The sequence below is a fragment of the Aulonocara stuartgranti genome (assembly GCF_965226115.1).
Source record: "Aulonocara stuartgranti genome assembly, chromosome: 1".
Taxonomy (NCBI): Eukaryota; Metazoa; Chordata; class Actinopteri; order Cichliformes; family Cichlidae; genus Aulonocara; species Aulonocara stuartgranti.
The window spans coordinates 16921616-16943239 of NC_138939.1; the positions used below are offsets into that span (position 1 = coordinate 16921616).

At 38.8% G+C, this 21624-nt stretch overlaps 1 protein-coding gene across 4 annotated transcripts; it reads left to right on the forward strand.

Moving 5' to 3' along the window:
- The first annotated feature begins 349 nt into the window (after positions 1-349).
- Positions 350-20844, forward strand: ppfibp2a (PPFIA binding protein 2a). Of its 4 annotated transcripts, XM_082541757.1 has the most exons (23): positions 350-513; positions 1449-1696; positions 5277-5363; positions 6389-6502; positions 8168-8299; positions 10471-10563; positions 11762-11873; positions 12067-12099; positions 13470-13531; positions 14165-14243; positions 14395-14519; positions 14645-14712; positions 14795-14855; positions 15087-15225; positions 16146-16269; positions 17374-17502; positions 17779-17929; positions 18126-18237; positions 18501-18589; positions 18764-18886; positions 19334-19459; positions 19572-19760; positions 19848-20844. In XM_082541757.1, the coding sequence occupies exons 1-23, from the start codon at positions 450-452 to the stop codon at positions 20076-20078; spliced, it is 2691 nt and encodes an 896-aa protein (XP_082397883.1). In that variant the 5' UTR covers positions 350-449; the 3' UTR covers positions 20079-20844. The 4 variants fall into 4 exon arrangements, with proteins under 4 accessions (XP_082397883.1, XP_082397884.1, XP_082397885.1 ...); XM_082541758.1 differs by lacking the exon at positions 12067-12099; XM_082541759.1 differs by lacking the exons at positions 350-513; positions 1449-1696 and adding an exon at positions 2281-2867.
- The last annotated feature ends 780 nt before the right edge of the window (positions 20845-21624 follow it).

Here is a 21624-nt window from a genome sequence, read left to right on the forward strand (position 1 = left end):
AATTGCTCACTCAGCTGCTGCTGAAAAAAAAAAAAAAAAACTGTTTGAATTTGAACTTATTCAAATATTGGTGATTTTATAGTTTTTATAGCACAATTTAAATAATTCACAGATATCTTTTGTAGAGCAAAAATATACACAAACAAACACTGAAAACAGAGCAACAAACTATTCTAAATATGAGCTCTGCCTTTTTCTGGATAACAGAACTGACAATGGGTAAGGCTCTGGTCACAAAATGAGAGGAAAGTTTAAACCCAAAAGCCACATTCAGGAGGTTATTTACTTGGAAGTCACTCAGCTGTTTGCTGTAAAAAGATTTAAGTGCAACAAGGAAGAGGAGTAGTCTGCAGCATTCTGCCATACTGCTGATCATCTCTCACCCTCAGTCATTCCAGTCATACCAGTGAGTGAGGATCTCCTGCTTCTTTATAAGACGGCGTGTTGCCATGGCATCGAATGCCAGCCATATGTTGGAGGCTGCCCTGGAGCAAATGGATGACATTATTGCTGGTAAGAGGTCCCTGCTCATGTTATCTGAAATTCAAAAGACTTCCCAGTTTGTAATTGCAGGCTTGCGTAAAACCAGATATATTCACATGATTTGAGTGTGAGTTCTTCACATCTTTGCATAGTAAGAAGAAAAACAAGTTAAAGATAAAGATAAAAGAGTTTTAAAGCATTTGTAGAGCATGAGAGACAAGTCTAGAGAAAGTGAAAACAGTTCTAGTTTTTATGAGATAACAGCTTTGCCTCTTTTTGCAATTGTCTTCCTAATTCCTTCTCATACTTATGCAATTTTAATATTTCTCATCGGTTTGAAAATCTCACAGCATACTAAATTCAAACACCACGACTTACATTTTGGCTTCTTCCCAACTGTGTTTTCTAGCAGAGGTGATACATTTGAGTCGCTGCTCTTTGTCACAGCCATAGTGGTGCTGTTGCAAAGGGTCAAAAAAAAAGGCTCTATTAATAGAGGTGGCGGCTCGATCATTATCATGCTTCAGCGAAAAACCATTTCACGTGCAATAACTAATGATCACACTCTGTCAGCAGAAACCAATATTTACAAAGTATACATCTGGCCATGTTCGCCATATGTCCTGATGTATTATTGCCCTTTAATTTAACTTCAGATATTATATGTGGAAAGCAACTTTCTGCAGTTTAGACATGGTGATTACACTAACTGCTACTACATGCTGAACCTCTAATTTGTGGACTTAAGAAGCCACAGTCAAAGTATGATGCTATTTACATTCAGCAAGCTGCATGAGAGCATATTAGTGCCCTCAAGAGGTCATTTCTGGAACTATTCTTACTTGCACTTCCTAGAAACTTTGACTTAATCAGTTGTGTACTAAGACAAATACCCAAGAAGTTAGTAGGATGGTTAAATAATTAAGGTGTGTGAATGTTACAGTATTGATTTCATGTGTCCCTAGGGAAAATGGGGGAAGGCCTGTTCATTGCTCGTATGCAGTTAGATGTCAAAGATTATCAGTCTCCAGAATGCAGTCAACAGTTGACCCTTCCCCCACCCTTGGATCCTGTCCTCAAGGCTCTTCAGCTGACTGAGGCCCTCAGGGCAGTGCTGGAGGGGCAGGGGAATGAGGAAGGACAGGATGCTCTCAGGAAACAAGTATCTGATGATACTGCAGATATTATATTAAAATGGTTGGGAAGAGGTGGGGTGAGTACTGATTCCCAGGTTTGTCACCCATCTATAACAGTTATAGAACACCTCACCTAGCATGCAAATCCATAGCTCGGTATGAAATATTTACAAGCTAATGTCTAAGAGAACTGAATTGATAAATATACTAATATTTTGACATGGACTAGCGCTACAAAGAACATGGATTTTATTAGCTGCATGATTTGGCTGTCTTTGATCCTGGCCATCAGTACCTGGAGGGCTTTTTCCTGTCTGTGAAGAAGTAGTGAGCTGGAAGCAGGATCTTTAGCAAATGGCACTGTTAATGAGATCCAGAGCTACTGGTTAAAGCACAAGCAGCTGCTCACTGTTTTTTGGTTGTTGTTTTCTTTTTTAATTCTCCCTTATCTCCTTCATTTCTTTTTCTGCAGTAGTTGTCTGAGTTGTCCTTCAACAGTTTTTTCCCTCTTTTACTATGCTTCTGCTCAAGTTCGATATTGTAAACTTTATGCTCTTGTTCCCCTTCAGTGTCCTATAGTGCCCCCCTCCCCTTCTGCTTTGCCTGTACTGACTTCTTTCTCTCCACCACATCTGACAAGCATGTGTGGCAAAAAGTTTCCTCTCCCCTGTTCCCCTTTAGGAAGCCCCACAAAATTAGCTAGGCTGGAAGGTACTTAAGACAGTGCAAGAGAATACTGGAGACAAGCAGAGAGAAGTCCAGAGAAAGGAAGTCAGGGCAGAAAAAGATGAATGATCATACATGAGATGCAGAAGAAATGCTGAGTTGTGGTAAACACTGTAGCAGTTTGAGTACATGTGTTAGAGAAACAGGAGAAAGAAAGAGGGGCAGTTAAAAAGAAGTACAAAAAGGGAAAAGAAGAAAGAAAGGGAGTACAGCCAACTGGCATAGTTTGACTTATTCAGCTCAGCTCTAAGTCTCAGGCAGCCCAGACTCCAAACCACACGGACCTAGATCCTCTCTGCACACTCTGCAACTGCAATGTGGAGGCTCTATAAAAGTAGGAGATAGAGAGTGCAGCACAGTAAAGAGCCATTCTTTCAAAACGCTATGGATTTTGTGTTCTGGTTTCTACCAGGGGCTGAATTCTTTCAGTTTTTAACATTAAAAGTCAGACCTGCAGTGTAATGGGCCTGCAGAATGGAGTATGATATTGATTTCTACAAACATTTTGCCTGGCTCAGAAAGGTAAGATGTTTTCCACTTGCATGTCCACTCTTCTTACTTTCATACTGAACCAAAATTGCAGGGTCTTGTTTGTTTATTTTCTTGCAGTGTTGTTGCTTTTACAGTATAATTGCCGTTGCCATGGTAGATAATTTGAGGGAAGATGTGTTTAGTTTTTGAACTAAGGAGGTGTGCTGCAGAACACATGCCGTCTTAAACACACAGGTCCCTTGTGGAGCAGAAAAGGGGGCAATGACTATGAAGCATTAAAAATACCAAATGTCTTTATCTGGTATGTGATTAGAAAAATGTTTTCCATTTAGTTTAAGTGTGACTGTTAGAAAATCTTCCAATTTTTCAATGTTCCGTTTAAAAAAAGTTGGTTGCAAAAAGTGTTTTTAAGAAGCTAAAAAACACTTTTACAGAATCTTTAACAGTGGAGCAAACTGAGGTTGACTAGTGAGCTTACTTCTGTGTCATATGTTAAACTATTTGAGAATAATAAATGGATAAACAGGGTGAGATCATTTCCTGACTCTTTAACCTATAGAGTCTTTGGATAGCACATACCATCTTGCTTCCATTAAAGTCATTACTTATCACTGCCCCCATTTGGTGAATTCTTACTGAATTCTTATAGGAATCCTTTTCATGCCAATCCTACAAGCTAATCATATGTTTGGTATTTTTTAAGAATCTGCAAGGGGAAAATTGGTGATCTAAAAATGTTTGTATAGATATTACTAACGTTCATAATACTGTGTGAAAATGCAATGTTACTTTCAGCTTGTTTTTGCATAAAAAACAACATAACATTTGTATCAAAACTATGAAAACACAAAGATTCAAAAACTAGAAATGACTGCTCACTTTTGAACACTGTTAAAAGAAATTATTCTTCCAGTTACTCCCAAGATAGCCTCAAAAAGTCTTTTTTTCTGAATGTATCAACTATAATCCTGATTTGAAGCTTCAGATAGCTTCAGTAATGCTATTTTTAAAGAACATATATGGACTTTTAACACCTGGAGATAAGTTTCAACGCTGTGTATAGATCTAAACAACATGGAGACCATTCATATCATTATCATGGCATTATTTGTGTCATGTTGAGGCTGTGTGCAGGCAGTAGTGATGGCAAGGAGGATCCAATGCGCAGACACTCAGAGGAAGAAAGCAAACTCAAACTCAGATTTATTGCTAGATGGTAAACAGAGAACTGCCAAAACTGAGAATACAAACACTAAACTGAAAATAACACTAAACTGAAAATAACAATAACCTGAACTGGCAGCCAGATGACTAGAACAAACAGCATGAAATGTGGGTAGATCACAACACTGACACAGAGAAACACAAGGCTTAAATACACAGAGGGAGCAATCAGGGAATGGGAAACAGGAGGGAAACACAGCTGGGGCAAATCAGGGCTGACGAGACCAAGGAAGCAAAACCTGATACAATAACACGAGACGCAGACTTTCAAAGTAAAACAGGAAAAATAACACAGAGATGCAGACTTGACACGGGGATACAGCAGAAGGGGAGACAGCAACTACGGATCACAGAGAGAAAACCAGAATACTAAAACTCTAACAATACCCACACAGAGAACCTAAACTAAAAATAATCCTATAACCCATAAGACAAAGCTAGAATAGAATGAAATAAACAAAATCAAAGAACCAAAAACACAAAACACTGGGTTGACGACCCAGGCACCCTAACAATTTGTTCCTGTCCCAACACATATTTTAGGAGAATGACCTGAATGTCAGGGTTGTATTGTTTTAACTTAACACAATTAATCAGGCCAGGAAGCAAGAAGACTGTAAGCAACATGTTATTTTGATATATTATCCTTGCAGGTAAAAAAAAAAAGAAGTCTGTAAATACATTTAAATACATTCAAATATTATACTGCTAAAAATATGATGCGTGGACTATTTGAAAGACTATACTTTTTAAAAAAAATAAATTATCACAAACTGCTTGAGTTTATTTGTACAGACTTTTTAAACTGGAGTATATAATGTCCCTATGAGTATTGTTGAAAGGCTTGATCTTTGAGTTCATTTGTTTGCTCTTTACCGCGCTTGTACACTAAAGGTTCTGAATTATCCCTGACTAAACAGAACTCAGACGTCAGCCAACACTTCCCCCCAGTAATCAGCTGGTAAAAAATGTTCTACACAAATGTTAATGCTAGATAAGAACTTTTAAACCTATTACAGTCTTTGCACACATTACACACATTAGACACAATACAAAGTGTGTGTGTACGTGTGTGTGTGTGTGTGTGTGTGTGTGTGTGTGTGTGTGTGTGTGTGTGTGTGTGTTGTGTGCTGGAAGACAGATTTGACCCACTGTGCTGCTACTCTCACTTAGCAGTGTAACCAGTGAGCCTAACTGCTGCCCTGTATTCTGAAGGTAAACCTCCATTCAAACGCTAACAGTGAGTCTTACCAGGAGCGTTTGTCCCGTCTGGAAGGAGACAAAGAATCACTAATTCTACAGGTACAGAAATTTCTCTGGATGCTTTTCACTTGTTTCATGCATCTTGAACACATCTCCATTGGGTTCTGTTTATAAAATGTATATGACCTATGAAAAGGTTGTTGCACTGGCAACATATTTAACAATAAAGTTGAATCACTTCCACACTGTATGATTCTGCATAAAAAAAGAAAAGAAAATGGGCACATGATACCGCACATTCAGTAGGAAGTAAATCTAATCAGTGCTCGTATCAGATAGCAGTGTTAGAGAATAGAGGTGAGAGAAGGAAGGTGAAAGGACAAAGGTAGGTCTCAGTATTGTGTTGGAAATGTTGCGTAATTGTGTTTTTGTTCAACTTGTGGGTGAAGTAACAGTTTCAAAGTGGGTTTGGTGCTGTTACAACACTTGAATGTCTTGTTCTGTGTGATCTGTTTGCCAGTGTATGTGTAGGTGTAGGTGTGTTTAGCACTCAAGACTGCTCGGCAAGTGTGTCTTAGACAGGTTGAGGCTAGCACCTTTGTGTGCTGTAGCTGTGTGTGAGAGAAGTCAGATGCCCTGTTTGTTTCTTCAGCCCGCGCATGAAACATTTCTTTGGAAAATCCGTTCTAGTTGGCTGGTTGGGCCAGCTTTTTGGCATATGATTAGCTATTATGTGGCCTTAATAGTTTCTCTGCAGATTTAAATTTAACCTGGTTTCTGCTGAAATTGCTGGAGTCACTGAAGTGTGGCAAGCACAAAAAAAACCTTCATTTCTTTGAAAAGGAAATGTTTACACAGTTTGATCTGGCACAGATGTGGAAATGTCAACAAAAATGAGCAGCAGTCATTAACTGAGAAAAGCTGATATTAATAAATAGTGCACTGTGAGAAACTTTGTAGTAAAAGAGAAAATGTGAATCCTGAAGAATGCTAGGCCCAGGCTGTATTTGTGTGATAAAGTTCACATCTAAGCGATGTTAAAACCATTTTATTCTCCAGCCTTTGCTTAGAAAACACATCCTCATGTCCAATATCTTTCCATCCACCTTCACAAAAACACACAGGTGAGTGTGCTGACAGACCAGGTGGAAGCGCAGGGGGTGAAGATCAGCGATTTAGAGAGTTCTTTGATGGAGCATCGGCACAAACTCAACTCCACAGAGGAAATGTTACAGCAGGTATTCAACTGGCCTTAAATCATGCTCATTTTTGTCAAATCCTTCTCTGTACTAAATACTTGACTTTTATTGCTGGAACAAAATAAGGTATGAAAAGTTATTATTTCAATACTGTTACCCCTATATAATTAACTGGGACAGGGCCTCAGACTGTCCCTCTATCGTTTAATAAATTTTTTCTCATAAACTTCAGAATGTTATTTGGGATGAGTTCAGCATCATGGAAAGAAATTCCTTACTCAGATTCCAGTGCATCTGGCTGCAGATTACCCCAGCAACCAAAATATTTAGGACGCTCAGACTCATTCCAGGACAGCGTCTCAGAATGTCTGTCTGGTTCCTGCAGGGCCAGACTAGTCGGGCTGGGCAGGTGATCATAGCATGAGTAGCCACACCCCTAATCTATAACCACCAGAACTGCTTGCAAACAGGCATTAAAAGAGTAAGAAACAAAGGGAGAGGAGACGAGAGAGAGAGAGAGAAAGAGAGAGAGAGAGAGAAAGAGAGAGAGAGAGAGAAAACAACAGAGGGAGGGTGGAAGGGACGAAGAAAGGAACAAATGAGGAAGGAGGAACAGCTGAAAAAGGTGGAGAGATGGGCTGGAGAAAAAAGAAAATGAGGTGGTGCTCCTTTAAGAGTTACAAGTGTACAAGTGTGTATACTTTCAAGGACTTTGTTAAACAGTGGCGAGAACACTGAATGGAATAGACGTATGAAAATTTACTGAAACCACAGCATCCATGAAAGGAATACACTTTGGTTTCCTTTACTTCATGCAGACATTGGAAAATGAACAAGGTAGTATGTTTTATTCTTATATTGCAGTGCAAGCTCCATTCTACTGTTTCAGTCAGTTCTGACAAATTTCAAGAGTGCCAGAAGTGTTTCTTAGCTACCTGATTAGCTGTGAATTTGATTTGCAATGTCTACTTGTCTGTGCCATGCTGCCCGAGTGTGCAGAGTATCAAAGGGCAGCCGGGAATGGTTTCTTGGAGACATGGTCATTATGAGGCTTTGGACCTGAGCCGCAAATCTCTTTCTGGTGACAAAGCTCTAATATTTTCCATGTGCACTCTGGAAGAATTTCAGATACTTTCCAAAGTCAGCCTTTTAAATGGATGTATCCATACGTACAGTTTGCCTGCCTCCGATGATTATTTCTAGGCTTTAAGTGATTTAGCACCTGCTTGACATCAACCAAATTAGTTATACATCTGCCCGCATAGTCTGGCTTGACTCTCAAGCCTGTCAGCCATTCAGCACAGACTTTCGCAGAACCATTTAGTGGCAGCCTCTCTTAGCACTGGGTTTGATAGGCAGCTGTTTACAGGACAAAAGCACCTGTTGAAGATATTAAGTTATTTTGATGTTGTTCAAGGATGTTTGGCATGCTTTTGCCACCTCTCTCTCTCTCACACTCTCTCCACCAGTGCTGTGTGTTTTGAGTGAGCTGTGAAATGGGCATTATAAATAGTGGTCATGGGTTGTGTATATTTAGCCTCTCAAACAGCTTCTAAAACCAGAAGGGACTGTCATTACAGAGCTGGTAGTTCGCTGTGTCTCATGCTTAATGTTGGCTTTGTTCAGTAAGTATTAAGGGGATAATGTATTTGTGTATGTCTGTTTGTGTTGCTTCATGCTCTTGCTGAATGTTGTTGATGACAGGAACTCCTGCATAGGGCGTCACTGGAGAACCAGAAGCTGAGTCTTATGGGGGAGGTGTCCTACCTGAAACTAAAGCTGGCAGACATGGAAGGAAAACAGGGCCATGGGGGTGAAAGGCAGCACAAAGCAGAGGTATGGCTTCTCACTAAATTAAACAGGAAAATTCCTATCACCAGATATTTACACTCCAATTAAATGTACTTTTTAAAGTCAGCAATGTAAAACTTTGTCGTTTTCTCTTGGATAATATATACCCAAAAGCAAAAAGCAGCCATATTAAGCACGACCAAAAGTTGATTCACTTGTTCAATTTAATTGGTAGGCTATCAATCATTTCACCTTGTAAATGGTGGGGACAGGAGTAATTAGATTATCTAAAATCTTCATCAGCTTCTACTTTACTTCAGTCCCTGGAAATTTGAACTCTTCCTGGTATGACGAGGTAAACACAAAAATCTGCTTTGTGTTCTGATGGATCTAGCCTTGAAGTCTGCTGCTGATTTTATGGAAGACCGTAAACACATTCTGGACAGATGAAAGGAAACATTAAACCAAAGCCCAGCTCTGTTGTTCCTGGGAAAGGTCTACAGGAAAAAAAAGTATCCAAGGAGTTTAATGTTTTTTTGTCAGTCTCAACTGAATCCTGTATTTGCTTAAGGCTACTGTGTTAGGTTACCAATAGACCTCTGAGCATTCAGTGTCGACTTTAGAAAGAGAAAGCAGGGAAAGCAGGAGTGTTACTAGACAGGATACTGTAATGTATGTAGTTACTGTCAAAACACTCCTGGTCAAAGACTCTTTGTGTCCTCAGGTTAGAAGACTTCAGGCATGGTGGATGACAGGCCAAATATGAGTGTGTGTAGGCTTCGGCCCAGAGAATTTTATTCTTAGTGGTGTCTACTGGTTGAGTAGGTCCTTCTCCCCATATTGGAAAAAAGATCATTTGAAGACTTTTGAATTTTGTAAAGTTTGTTATTTCTAAGCAGGAAAAAACCCCACAGTAAAGCACTATGTGTTTTAGCAGATTGCAGTTTTTAACTAATTTACAGTTACGTTTTTAATTCTCACTTGCTTTTCTAAATCCAACTTTCCCAGCTGCTTAGAATAAATAGAGTAGAAATAAATGTACTTTAATGGTCTCCCACGTGCTGCCTCTACTACACAAACATGCCCACACATATTCATGCTTCTACACATGCCTCCTTGCTGTAGAGCCAGCAAGCTCACAGTTAAATTTAGCCATCAAGGCGCTCTGGATCATCTGTCATATCCGCTGTACTGGACCTCAAATGAGACTTCCTCTGTCCACAGTCCCAGCATAACTCGGCTGCTTGGCTGCTTTCTGAAGGAACACTGACAGGCATCACCTCTGAATTATTCACCCCTACTGAAATGTATCATTGCAAATAACAATTTTGTTTTTGAAAATGGCGATATAGTTATGATCAACATAAATAGCTGCTTAGCAATGCCCGTTTGAAAAGAGACTGACACTGGGAAACCAACCAATGACGTATGTTTTTCAAAGGGTTAAACATGTATTTATTGAAGACTACATATGTACCTGAAATACATCAAAAAATGTTGAAAAGGTTAATTTCTACTAATATATACTGTATTCACACTCAGACAGACAGATACCTGCCCCACAATTTTTCATATTTTCTTTCTAAACATTTCTCTCAATCTTTTTCTCTCCCACTACATCTGGCAGACTGTAGTGAATTTCATTAGTGAGCTGCAGGAGCAAATATATCAGTTTCAGAAGGAAATCAATAGCAAGATCCAGGAGAAAAAGGCCCTGGAGATCCCAAATGACAGCAGGCTTCCTGTGGAGTGCCCCGCTGAGTCTTCTGAAAGCCAGGATTCAAACCTGGGGGTGCCATGTGACAAAACCTCGGGGATAGTGAACAAACTGGAGGACACTCCAAACGGGGCCGATGGAAACACAACTACCCTGGAAGAGGGCAGTTCAGATGCAGAGCAAAAGTACTACTGTGGAGGAGAAAGTGTAGGCATAGCTTACTTGCATGACTTCTGTTGTTGCGTACAGCATGCGTTGTCTTACTCTGGTGTGTGGGATCCTTAGGTTTAGATGCAAATGAAACCGCTCACCAAACATCCTCAACAGCATTTATGTTGCTATAGAAAAACCAGCAAAACTAATAAGTGCCTGACACGGTTAAGAGCTGCATTTAGTGTGCTGTGTCTTGTGTGAAAAAAAACAAACAAACAAAAAATAAATAAATCCTCTTTTAAAAGTAAAATATTTTTTTTTCATTTTCTCACACATTCTGTTACAGGGCTTGCTTAAGGAACTCAGGATTCTCAAGGACAAAGTCGAACACCTGGAGGATCAGAAGTTACAGTACGAGAAGAAACTCAAAGCAACAAAGGTAAAAGAAAGTTCAGCTTTATGTGCTGTGTGGACGTTGCACTACACCATCACTTCCCAAATTCCACCATTAACTGTCCACTCAGCTTTCCTAAAAGCTGTCCAATCTGATGTTCCTGCCAGTTAAGTGAGTCATTCCTTTTTGCACATGTTCTCCCATTCTCAGACACCTATGTTTATTTGGGAACTCTGCAAGCTATTTTACTTTCTAAGTTAAAGCATGATAGAAATATACCTAATAATAGCTCTTTAATCATTATTGTTGTAATTTGGAGTGATTTAATGATATTAACTTTTTAGACTTTTCCCATTTTTACTTGCTCTCACCATTTGTCCTCTATTATGATAAAATCTCTACCACTCCCATTATTTTTACATCTCTCCCTGTGTTTTTTTTTTTTTTTGCTATGTTTGTGGTACAATAACTATACACGTCTAAATGCTAAATATGCCTTGTTATGGTGTCAACTTGTTTGGTCTCCTTGCAAATCTGGTTTCAAAGGGCACGTCTGCTAATTCCCTTATAGATCTATTCGTTCACAACAGACAAGCTGCTGCAAATGGTAATTGGCAAGCTGTATAGTTACACCTTGACTGGCTTTAGGGTATTTATTTCTCAAGGGAGGCTGACAATAATTATTATAATTTAATATACTCTTATTCAAAAACATATTGCAACCTGCCGAATAGCATAATGAATAAATGCTACATTTTATAGAAACATTTTTCCTTGCAGTTCTCAGGTGGACACTTTGGTTACTAGCATCAGGGCCAAATGTCCTGATCAGTATTTGAGATATGAAGTTTATTTTCCACTGCTCATTTGCTTCCACACGCATGCTGATAGAAAACACAGGCAAACAGATCAGCTTGAGTCAATTTCATTACCATCTGTGTGTTCCTTCTGTAACTTGCTTCAAAACAACCTATAAACTCCAGATAGCAATGACCTAACATTTGGTACTCTAAACATCAGAGAAGTGATATTTACGTGCCTTCTTGTGGGTTTTCATATATAAGCAATGGTGGAAAAAAGTTTTGGGCTTCACTCGAGGACATGTGCTGACACTTAAACTTGAAATGCATACATACATCTTATTTTTATGAATGTGGAAATGTTTTTAGGTGTTAATCTTTAAAGAGCACATGCAGTACACGTCATCTGCTGGCATTTATTTCTCGCTGTGTGTTACCCACAGGCAGAGATCAGCAGCCTTCAGCAGCTCCTGCACAGTAAGAACGCTGAGATTGAGAGCTTGCACTCTCAGCTGCTGGCCAGACCCTCTTTAACCACAGAGAGCACAGAGAGAGGTAAGCAAAGCTGCCAGCCTCAAGCCCTCAGCCGACCTGCCAACAACAGCGTCTCACTCAAAGTTACCCAACTTGATAGGTGACACAGTTAATGACTCTTGTTTGCACTTTCAGTTAAAGTAACAACTATGGAAAAAGCCAGTCTCAGCCCTAAGTAAACTGTCTTATGAGTTTCTGTCTCTCTCTCTCTCAGAGGAGTTGTACAGGAAGAGACTAAACACCAAATGTAAGCCTGAGCAGTACATAATGAAAATTGTTCTAAACCCACTGGCCATGTCTACTTTTGATCTCTCATTTATTTCCCTTCTTCAGACATGCTTCTCTGTTTCATTATCTTTCATTTCCTTCTGCTCTGAGGGGGAGTTTTGACAATCATCAGCTTGTTTCCTCAATAACTTGATGCATCTCTCCTCCCTTTCACTTCTTTGTTGTCTTTATCGATTCCTGAAGAAATAATATTTTTGTCTGTCATAGATAACTGCTTCTCTGGGCTACTTGCTTGGTACAATCATGGTCACTTACTAGCAGTCTTGTGCATATGATTGCAAACGCTGCAGCAAAAGTGCCTGTGTTTGCGTGCCCAGATGTGTCTGTGACTAATAATAACAACAACAGCAACAATAAATATATCAATAACAATTTACTTATTAATGTGCAACATCAAAAATAAGAATAGGAAATAGTGTGATTCCAGTGTAAAAAAAAATAACTTCAAATGCAACATAAAAAAACAGAAGTTGAAAGAATAAGATGCAGCTGACCAATGATTATCAAAAAATATAAACTCTATACTAAGAAGAAGCTACTTTATTTCTCCATTATTCACAAGTGGGTGACACAATGGGGGGCTCTGCAGTTTTTAATTTGGCAGAGTTTTTACACTTGATGCCTTTCTTGAACGGGACCCGAAAGGGATAAAATTTATGAAAAAGCCTTACGCGATAAATGAGTCTTTAGAAGTGATTTAAAAGAAGACACGCTTGATAGTTTTTTGTCTTTGAGCGTGTGGTGGAAACAGGTTCTGCCTGAGGATCCGAGGCTGCGCACCGGTCGGCATGGGAAGAGCAATTTGAGTATAGATTCTGGGGTCAGGCCATGAAGGGCTTTAAAGCTAATAAGTAAAATCTTAAAATCAATACTGGGCAGTAGTGTGGAGTCATTAAGACTTATGCAATATGTTCAGTTTTCTGGGTGCTTGCAAGAGGTGTGGCTGCTGCATTTTGCACTATCTGAAGTCTATTTAATGCTTTCTGACTGAAACCTGTTAAAAGACCAATACAGTAAAAAGATCCAAGAGGAAATAAAAACATGAATGATAGTCTGAATGTCACTAAAACTCAGTATTAATCATATTCTCACAATAGGTGGTCACAGACTCAAACTATGATTGATGGCTAAAAAAGTCTTCGATGAATTTAAAAATAAATGGTTGGGAGAACTCTCGTGATGAATAAATCATTGATTTATGTGTTTGCGCCTTTCCTCGTTTTCTAAATAACTATATGCTACTAAAAAGATCTATTCATATCAAAATTTATATGACACGAGCAGAAGCCTATACAGATTTATAATCAGTGTTGGGGTTTCTCCTTATAGATCAAGAACTGCAGAAGCTTAGGAGTGGTATGAAATCACTGGCAGCTGCCAATGATGAAAAGGTACGTTTCTGGTGACCTGTAAACCTGTCCTTTCCCAGCTGTGATCATAGAGTAAAAGCTACCATCTGTATTGTCATCAGTTTACTGTCCTACAGGCCTGTATATGGATATGCTAACATCACTGCTTCTTCGAAGCTTATAGTGTAACAGTTTTTGGGCTGTGTCATTTGAAGAGGCAACACCCCTTCAACCATTTATAGCACAGAGGGGCTTTTGTATTCTCCCTCCAAGTGTATTTTCGACTTTAAAGACCCACAGACATTGACTTACATGTGGCACACCAGCGAAGACACACACGTACCCACACCCTAAGGCAGGCCATTTCAGGAAAAGCCACACTTAAGCAGGCCTCATTCTGCCAAGCCTAATTTTGGAGTGAGCTACATTAAGAGAACCATAGCAAAACCGGGCATGGGCACCACTTCAAAAAACAAACACTCCATGCAGCTGGTTACCACAATCTCTATCCATTACTTTGATCTAAAGGCCATATGGTGGAGGAAAAACATTTGTGCAGTATATCGGTCAGTAACTGGATGAAGCAGGTAGTCCATATGGGTGTTTCCTAACCTTAAATAAACATCTTAATTGTGTTTTATGGACTTTGGACACTTGTTACCTTGTTTTCTGCAGGACCGACGTATTGAAGAGCTCACTCTGCTCCTGAACCAGTGCAGACAGTTCAGAGAGGTCTCTAGTAAAGCAAGGCAAGGTAATCAGCTTACTCAGTGCTTTATCATTCCCTTGCAGTGCTTATATTATGACGCGTCAGTGTGATGAAGCCCATCATGCGTTATTGTTTTAAAGAGAAATGGATTCTACTGCTTGAGTGGAATACAAAATCCTTCTCTTTGTTACTGTAGCACCATCTGCTGTCCGCACATTGTCGAATGGCAGGAGCCTGTCAAGCAGCAGTGAGGAAGAAGAGCAGGGTCTGATGAAGAATGGTGACACCTCGAGTGCAAAATCGGAGGATGTGAAGTCTGAAGTGGGTGCAAAAAAATAAATTAATCTGCTGGTCTCAAAAGAGCTGATCGATTAGTTCCTTAAATATTTCAATATAAGCACAGCCTAATTATTTTAATTGTATATTAAAATGTTTATTAACCGCAGGCTTCGACAAACAGTTCTGCATCCCAGCAGACATCGATTTCATCAGTCCAGAAAGACAGCGATTCCAGGTAGTGCAGCAGCTTTTCATTAAAGGGTCATTCCAATATTTCTTAGGAGGACTGAATTTATCGATTGTGATTGTCTTCACAGATCAGAAGTACAGACTTTATCAAGCAGCATGAATGACATAACAAATGGAAGTGCGCAAAAGGTATATTTCTTAAAATGTGATACAATTCATATGAAGAATGTTTTAGCTCACAATGCTTCCCTGCTTAGTTCTTTTATAGTTTAAGATCTGCTATACTGTTTCTGATGAACGCATAAGAGAATCACAATTAACTATACATTTACAGATGTATTTATATTTATATTCACAGATTTCTTTTATCATTTAGAAAAGTCACTGTCTTTTCTGTTTGTATCTACTCTGTTCATCCAGACTGGCCCGAGTGAAATGAGAAGTCACACGCTGCCTGTGAATTCCTCTCTGTCAGAACAAAATGGGATCGGAGACAGCAGCAGTGAAATACAGAGTCAAAGGTCTCCAGCTGGGAGTGAAGACGGAGACTCAAGCCAAAGTAAATCCCAGCATATTAAATCAAGTTTTCCTGACTCCTGCTTATGGTTATTTATTATATAATGGCTGGTGTTCTGTAATGAACCTTGGTGTACTGCAGAATCCGTTCTCCATTTCTATGGAGAAGGCGATAGCCTTGTAATTCCCATGAGTAAAGGCGGTATTCATATTTGGAGGAAACCACTTTATGTCGACCAGGCTACTTTTGATCATAGCTAATTGCAGAGCCTCCTGACAGAGCAGATGGATCATGGTATAGACTTTCATACTGAGCACGCCCTCTCTCTTGCTCTGATTGACCACATTCATCCCAGCTCCACCCATCCACAGCATGACTGACCAATTTTAACTTGAGCCCCACCCTGATTTCTCTTTGCTGCAGTCTGCAGGAGTGAGATGACTGTCTGTAGCCTCTACCTCTACCATAAAGATCAGACCTTGTAAAATTTAGCCTCTAATCCCTTTCTTTTTCATGGGGCATTAACTGATGAATTATTTGCTGAACTCAATGGCCTGTATCCTGAGTCTCTCTACTGAATAGAGCACTGTGTAGCAGCCGGCCACCCTGCATGCACCACTTTGCTCTTAATGTCCTCTTTGCTATGAAAATGTAGGAAAAAAACAAAAAGCTTTTTATGGGTTTTTACTCAGTCACCACCATCATCATCAGGAGTTCAACGCTGATCGTGCCAAAATTACAGGAAACAGCTTAATCATCCATAGAGGCAATCAATCAAATGTGACTTATTTGGCAGGACTACAGTGGAGCTTTGTCTGCTTATATTATCAGAATAAACTCAAATTTTCAAATGCATCTTTAATTTTTTTATGGTTTAACTGGCCATGTAGAAGACACTTTGGATCATATTTTTACTTTGTAATTTACATAACATTTACTGTGGTTTTTGTATCCTCCCAAAGGAAAGCCAGAGAAAGGTGATGACAGCACCTCAAGTGACACTTCCCCTGTTCATTCTGGCCAGCGAGCTGTGGGCTCACCAGAATACATGAAGAATAACAGGAGCTTCAAGAGACTCTGGGGAAAGTGAGTTTGGGAGCATACATAAATACATCAAATACACAGTGCATTAACCTAAATGACTGCCAGATAGCTGGAAAAAAACCAACAACTAAGAAATGCAAAAAAGTTTGATTGATTTGGACATTTATGATTGATTGATTGATTGATTAACACATTAAATTATGTGAACATGGCATGTACCCAATGGTTTATAGGATGTATGTCTTAAATGTACATGTATATTTATAAAAAATACTTGTATGCACTCTGCCTTATTTCTTTACTTTTAGACTTTTTTTTAGCTGTTACTGGAAAAAGGTGTTACTGAATTGATAAATTAAATTTACAATATATTCTGTTTTTGCTATTCTGTTTTCTTTTTTGGATTAAAAAAAATACATGATAACTGTTTCCAGTCACATAAAAAAGATTTATCAAACTCTTGCAATCCTGTGAAACTAAGTACACCCTGTGATTTGGTATATTATTTGAAACAAGAAACAATAACTTCACATTGTTGTTGAGGAATTTTGGCACATTCTTCTTTACAATGTTGCTTTAGTTCATTGAGTCCTGTGGGCACAGCTCTCTAAAGGTCTTACCACAGTATTTTAGTCAGGTTAAGGTCTGCACTTTGGCTGGGCCACTGCAGCAACTTGATTTATTGTTCTTTTTCCAGCCATTTTGTTGGAAATTTGCTGCTGTGGTTGGGTCATTGTCCTGTTGCATGACTCACTTTTGGTTTAGCTTTAGGTCTCAGACAAATGACATTACATTTGTCTGTAGAATACCTACAGTACAGAGGAGTTAAATCATTTTGTGATCAATGCACTTGACTGCTGTAGACCAGCAAACTACCTAAACTTTTCCCTTTTACAGAGGTGCTCACACTTTATTATGAGCAGCTAGTCCAGTCCATTTGATAAACAGCATCTGGCTGTTACTGGCCCTCTGGTTACTGTTACTGGTTTCTATGGAAGCAGTTGAGGTGTACTTACTCTTTCATAGGACTGCATAGAGTACCTTGAAAGCTTTCTTTTCAACATAACTGTATATTTTAAAAACATTACTTTGAGAATTAATAACTGGCAGTGTTTCCAGTCACATAATTTTCTCTTCTCCACACAGACTTAGAAGAACACAGTCTGGAGGCCTTCCCGCTACAGATCCAGATTCTGGGCAATTTAGAAGAGGGGGACTGCGTGCGACTGCTGGTCCCAGACTGACCCGAACCCCTGAATCATTTGACTCAGCACGGTAAAACGCTATCTGATCTTGTAATACAATATTTTAAGGGTTATGTATCTCTGAATTGACCCTTGTAATTTGCTGTTTTAAAATATTCTGCTGTGGTTTTCATGCCACATCCTCTTCATCACCATTTCCCAAATGGCTACAATGAAACACGACTATTGGCTAATTTGTTGTTTAATAAAATTACCATAAATACTTGAAAATATGGCAATTAAAAAAACCTTCTCCTAATAAAATAACAATTTTTAACGTTCATTTTTAAAACTTCTTTCCTATCAGTGATATGAATATTCCATTCAGCCAGTGGACCAAGGAGCAGGTGTGTGGCTGGCTAGAGGACTATGGATTGGGCCAGTACGTTAGTCTCTCCAGACAGTGGGTTGAAAATGGACAAACACTTCTGTCTGCCACACCTCAGGATTTTGAGAAGGTCAGAATATAAACCCCTTACAAGCTATTTACATAAAAAACCAAATCTCAAATTTTGAAATAAGTTACACTCTATATCATAAATTAAAATTCATTTTTATGTCTAAATATTAGACTTCATCAGAATTGCACGTGTAGAGAAAATGAAAATACCTCAGTATTTGTGTGATAAGACAAACTGTTCTTTGTAACCTCAGGAGATGGGTATGAAGAATCCACTGCACAGGAAGAAGTTGCAGCTCGCTCTGCGCGCATTCACCACTAAAGCTATAGAGAAGTCCTCAGAGCTGGACCACATCTGGGTCACCCGTAAGTCTATTTGTGTGGAATTATTTCAAATTCTCAGGCTTATGTGTTCACATGTAAATCAGATCTACAAATGCCATACCAACAAGAATATTAAACCAAAGAAAACAACTGTAACTGTAAATGCAATTTTAACCTTCCCTCTAAACTCTTAAATGTCTTCTAACTAAGCAGTTCCAGTGGACATGCTTTAAACATGTGAAGCAACATTAAAGTGAATGAATGAAGTTGACGGATTTTGTTTTGAATTTTACACACCAATTCAGGCTGGCTGGATGATATTGGATTGCCACAGTATAAAGACCAGTTCCATGAAGCTCGAATAGATGGTCGGATGATACAATATCTCACAGTGGTAAGGATTAATCTTACACATACTGCTTTAGATTTTCTGTAATTTGTGGCCTGCAAATGCATTCATCTGGCTTTAAAATATAACTTAAAACCCTAAAAAGTGCATTATAATGAATTGACAGATTTTCTACTGTGCTCATGCTTATATGTCTTTTTTGTTTTCCTGTTCGGACAGAATGATCTCTTGACTCTAAAGGTTACCAGCCAACTCCACCATCTTAGTATTAAGTGTGCAATTCATGTGCTTCATGCCAATAAATTCAACCCAAACTGTCTTCGACGTAGGCCAGTGGAGGAGGTAGGACTTTTGAAAGCTGTGTCCCTCAAATAGAGTTTCCGAGTGCTGTAGAATCAACACATTATGTTGTTTGTTTGTTTGTTTTTTTTACTTTCCTTTGTCACCTGAGTTTATGTAACAATTACTCTACTTTTTCATGTTATCCAGTATTCTTTGCAAAAAAAAATTGTAAATCTTAACAGCTGAAGCTCAGATATAACAAGCTTCTATAGACATTTAGGAGGTGATGCTCTGGCTGATGTAATCGCATCCATTTCACACAAGATGGCGACAATTAGTTGTCAAATATTTGTCAAGATAAAGCATCTAATTTTATATCTGCTTTCAAAAGCCTTCAAGACTATTTGTTTATGTATTTCTTTAATGTGCTTAGAATGAGTTTTACACACGTACATGTATAATAGAAGGTGGGGTTTTTTTTAATTTCTTTTTAAATTTTGCTTTTAGAAACATCCTCCTCCTTCAGAAGTAGTGCAGTGGTCTAACCATTGTGTGATGGAGTGGCTGAGAGCAGTTGACCTAGCTGAGTATGCTCCTAATCTACGGGGCAGCGGTGTTCACGGTGGACTGATTGTAAGTCATGTAAATTTGTGATTCGTTTCTTTGTGATCGTACCAGTTGTATGTGCTTATACTAGATGGGAGCAGAGAGTTCATTATGTTGCCTTTATCTTTGGCAAACATAGATTCTGGAGCCTCGCTTCAGCTCAGAGACTTTGGCCCTGCTTTTAAATATTCCTCCGCAAAAGACTTTGCTCCGTCGTCATCTCGCAACTGCATTTTCTGCTCTGGTCGGGCTTCAGGCCATGCAGGAGAAACGAGAATATGGCAATGCTACGGGCCATGTGCCCCTCACTACAACCGCAAAAGTAAAGGTAAGAGCACTATTTAAATCAGTGAAATACTATGCAGCCTATAATCAACATTATTTGTTAATACATTGGCCTTTTGTGTGTTTTTAGCCGAAGAAGCTGGGCTTCACTCAATTCAGTCACCTCAGAAAGAGGAAGCCTGATGAATCTGCGGACTATATCTGCCCGATAGACAGTGGAGCACTAACAGTAAACGGAGTTTCTCGCCTGCCATCTTCAGCACAAAGGGGCCTCAGCCCCAGGTTGGACAGACAGGCTGAGCGGGAGGAACAAGTGGGTATCAAAGCTCAAACTAATGGCCCCAAACAAGAATTAAAATGAAGCACGGAACGCCATGCTGCCCACCCCACATATATCTAAGTGACTTCATAAATCCAGCGGAAATTCTAATGCAGACATTTACCCATGATGCATCTGCTTTGTGATTTGCTGAAAGGGCTGTGATGCAGTATTTAGCAATTGTTAATTGTTGTTAATGTTTATCTAATTAGATAATATTCATCTTAAGAAGGTGATGATTAATGCCAGTGTTTGAATTGTTTTAATAAAGCTACTCTGCATTCCTTATACAGTGGAATTCCAAGGCTTACAATTTTGCTTTTAAGCATTTTATCAACTATTTTGTATGTAGACTTCTTTAGACTTAGTAAGAAAAATGATGACCTTTTCTTGTTGCACATGTGGATTTTTGTACAGTGTAATAATGGATCAGCTACCTTCAAAATGTTTAAAGTTACCTTTAAGGCTTCTGTATAAATCTGATTAAACATTTTTTTGCAGCTTGAAATAAGGCTTGTTGGTTTATGGGAACCTAGAACCCAATTTTGTCCTCATTTGCAGTAATTAAAACTTGTATTATATTTAATTTAAAAAAATGATCCATAACACTAGTTTCCAATAATTTGTGATGCCATCTGATACTTAAAGACTTAAAGAGACTAAAGACTGCCCAGTAACAGTCAAACTTTAATAAGAAACAAGGAATTGATATCAGGAGAAAGTCTGAATATTTGTTTTAATGGAGCTGATAATGGTGCAATAGTGCATGTTTTGATTTTGTTGACGATTTAATAAATTCATCAAAGAACTAATGTTCTCTATATTGGAGTAGTTGTATAGTTTTCACACAGTTAAAATATTTTTTCTAAAGCATCCTCTAAAGCATATATAGGGGTAAATATATGCAGTCATTGTGAAGTAACTGTTATCTGCAGAAAAATTTTCTGTGGCTTTATTGTAAAGTCAGAATAAAATAAAATGGAAACTCTGTAAAGTTTCCATGGCAACTATTTCTGACCCGCCACGATTCACGAAACACCCATCCCAAAACTATTGTAATAATACCTTAGGAAAAGGGAAATCCATTGTCTATTAATCTTGAAGATCAAGATGCTAACAATGTTTGACTTTGATGCAATAAAATTGAATTGAATGCATCTATGGCTATACAACTAAACAACATTTATGCCTTCATCTGTAGGTTCAACCAAACTAAGGCTGTGGTGATATAGCAGCTCACAGGTGATGAGTAACTGCCTAAATTCATCTAATTCTGTCTTTTTTCTAAATGAGACCTAGAAAGTGACAGTGCTGGTCAGAGTTCCAAATAAAGTCTTAATAACTGACTCAGTGTTGGTGTGTTTGCACACGGTTGCAGAGCTAGGGAATTCACTAGGATTCTGCCAGCATTTCTGGAGCTGGCAGTCAGGGCAGCAGTCATTTTCTCTCTTAACCTTCCTGCAGAAGCACACAGCCTCAATTAGACCAAACACAATAATTAGTGAATCTTTTACCTTTGCATATCATTAGTTCTCTAACAGAGAACACCCTGATCAATGATTATAAATGACAGGTTCATAAATAAATT

Bases quoted from the DNA above. Each gene is read 5' to 3' on its own strand.
- ppfibp2a (XM_082541757.1), top strand. From the start codon at position 450: ATGGCATCGAATGCCAGCCATATGTTGGAGGCTGCCCTGGAGCAAATG. The intron at 14,713-14,794 runs GTAGTGCAGCAG...TTGTCTTCACAG, and splicing joins CAGAAAGACAGCGATTCCAG to ATCAGAAGTACAGACTTTAT. The intron at 17,503-17,778 runs GTAAAACGCTAT...CTTTCCTATCAG, and splicing joins GAATCATTTGACTCAGCACG to TGATATGAATATTCCATTCA.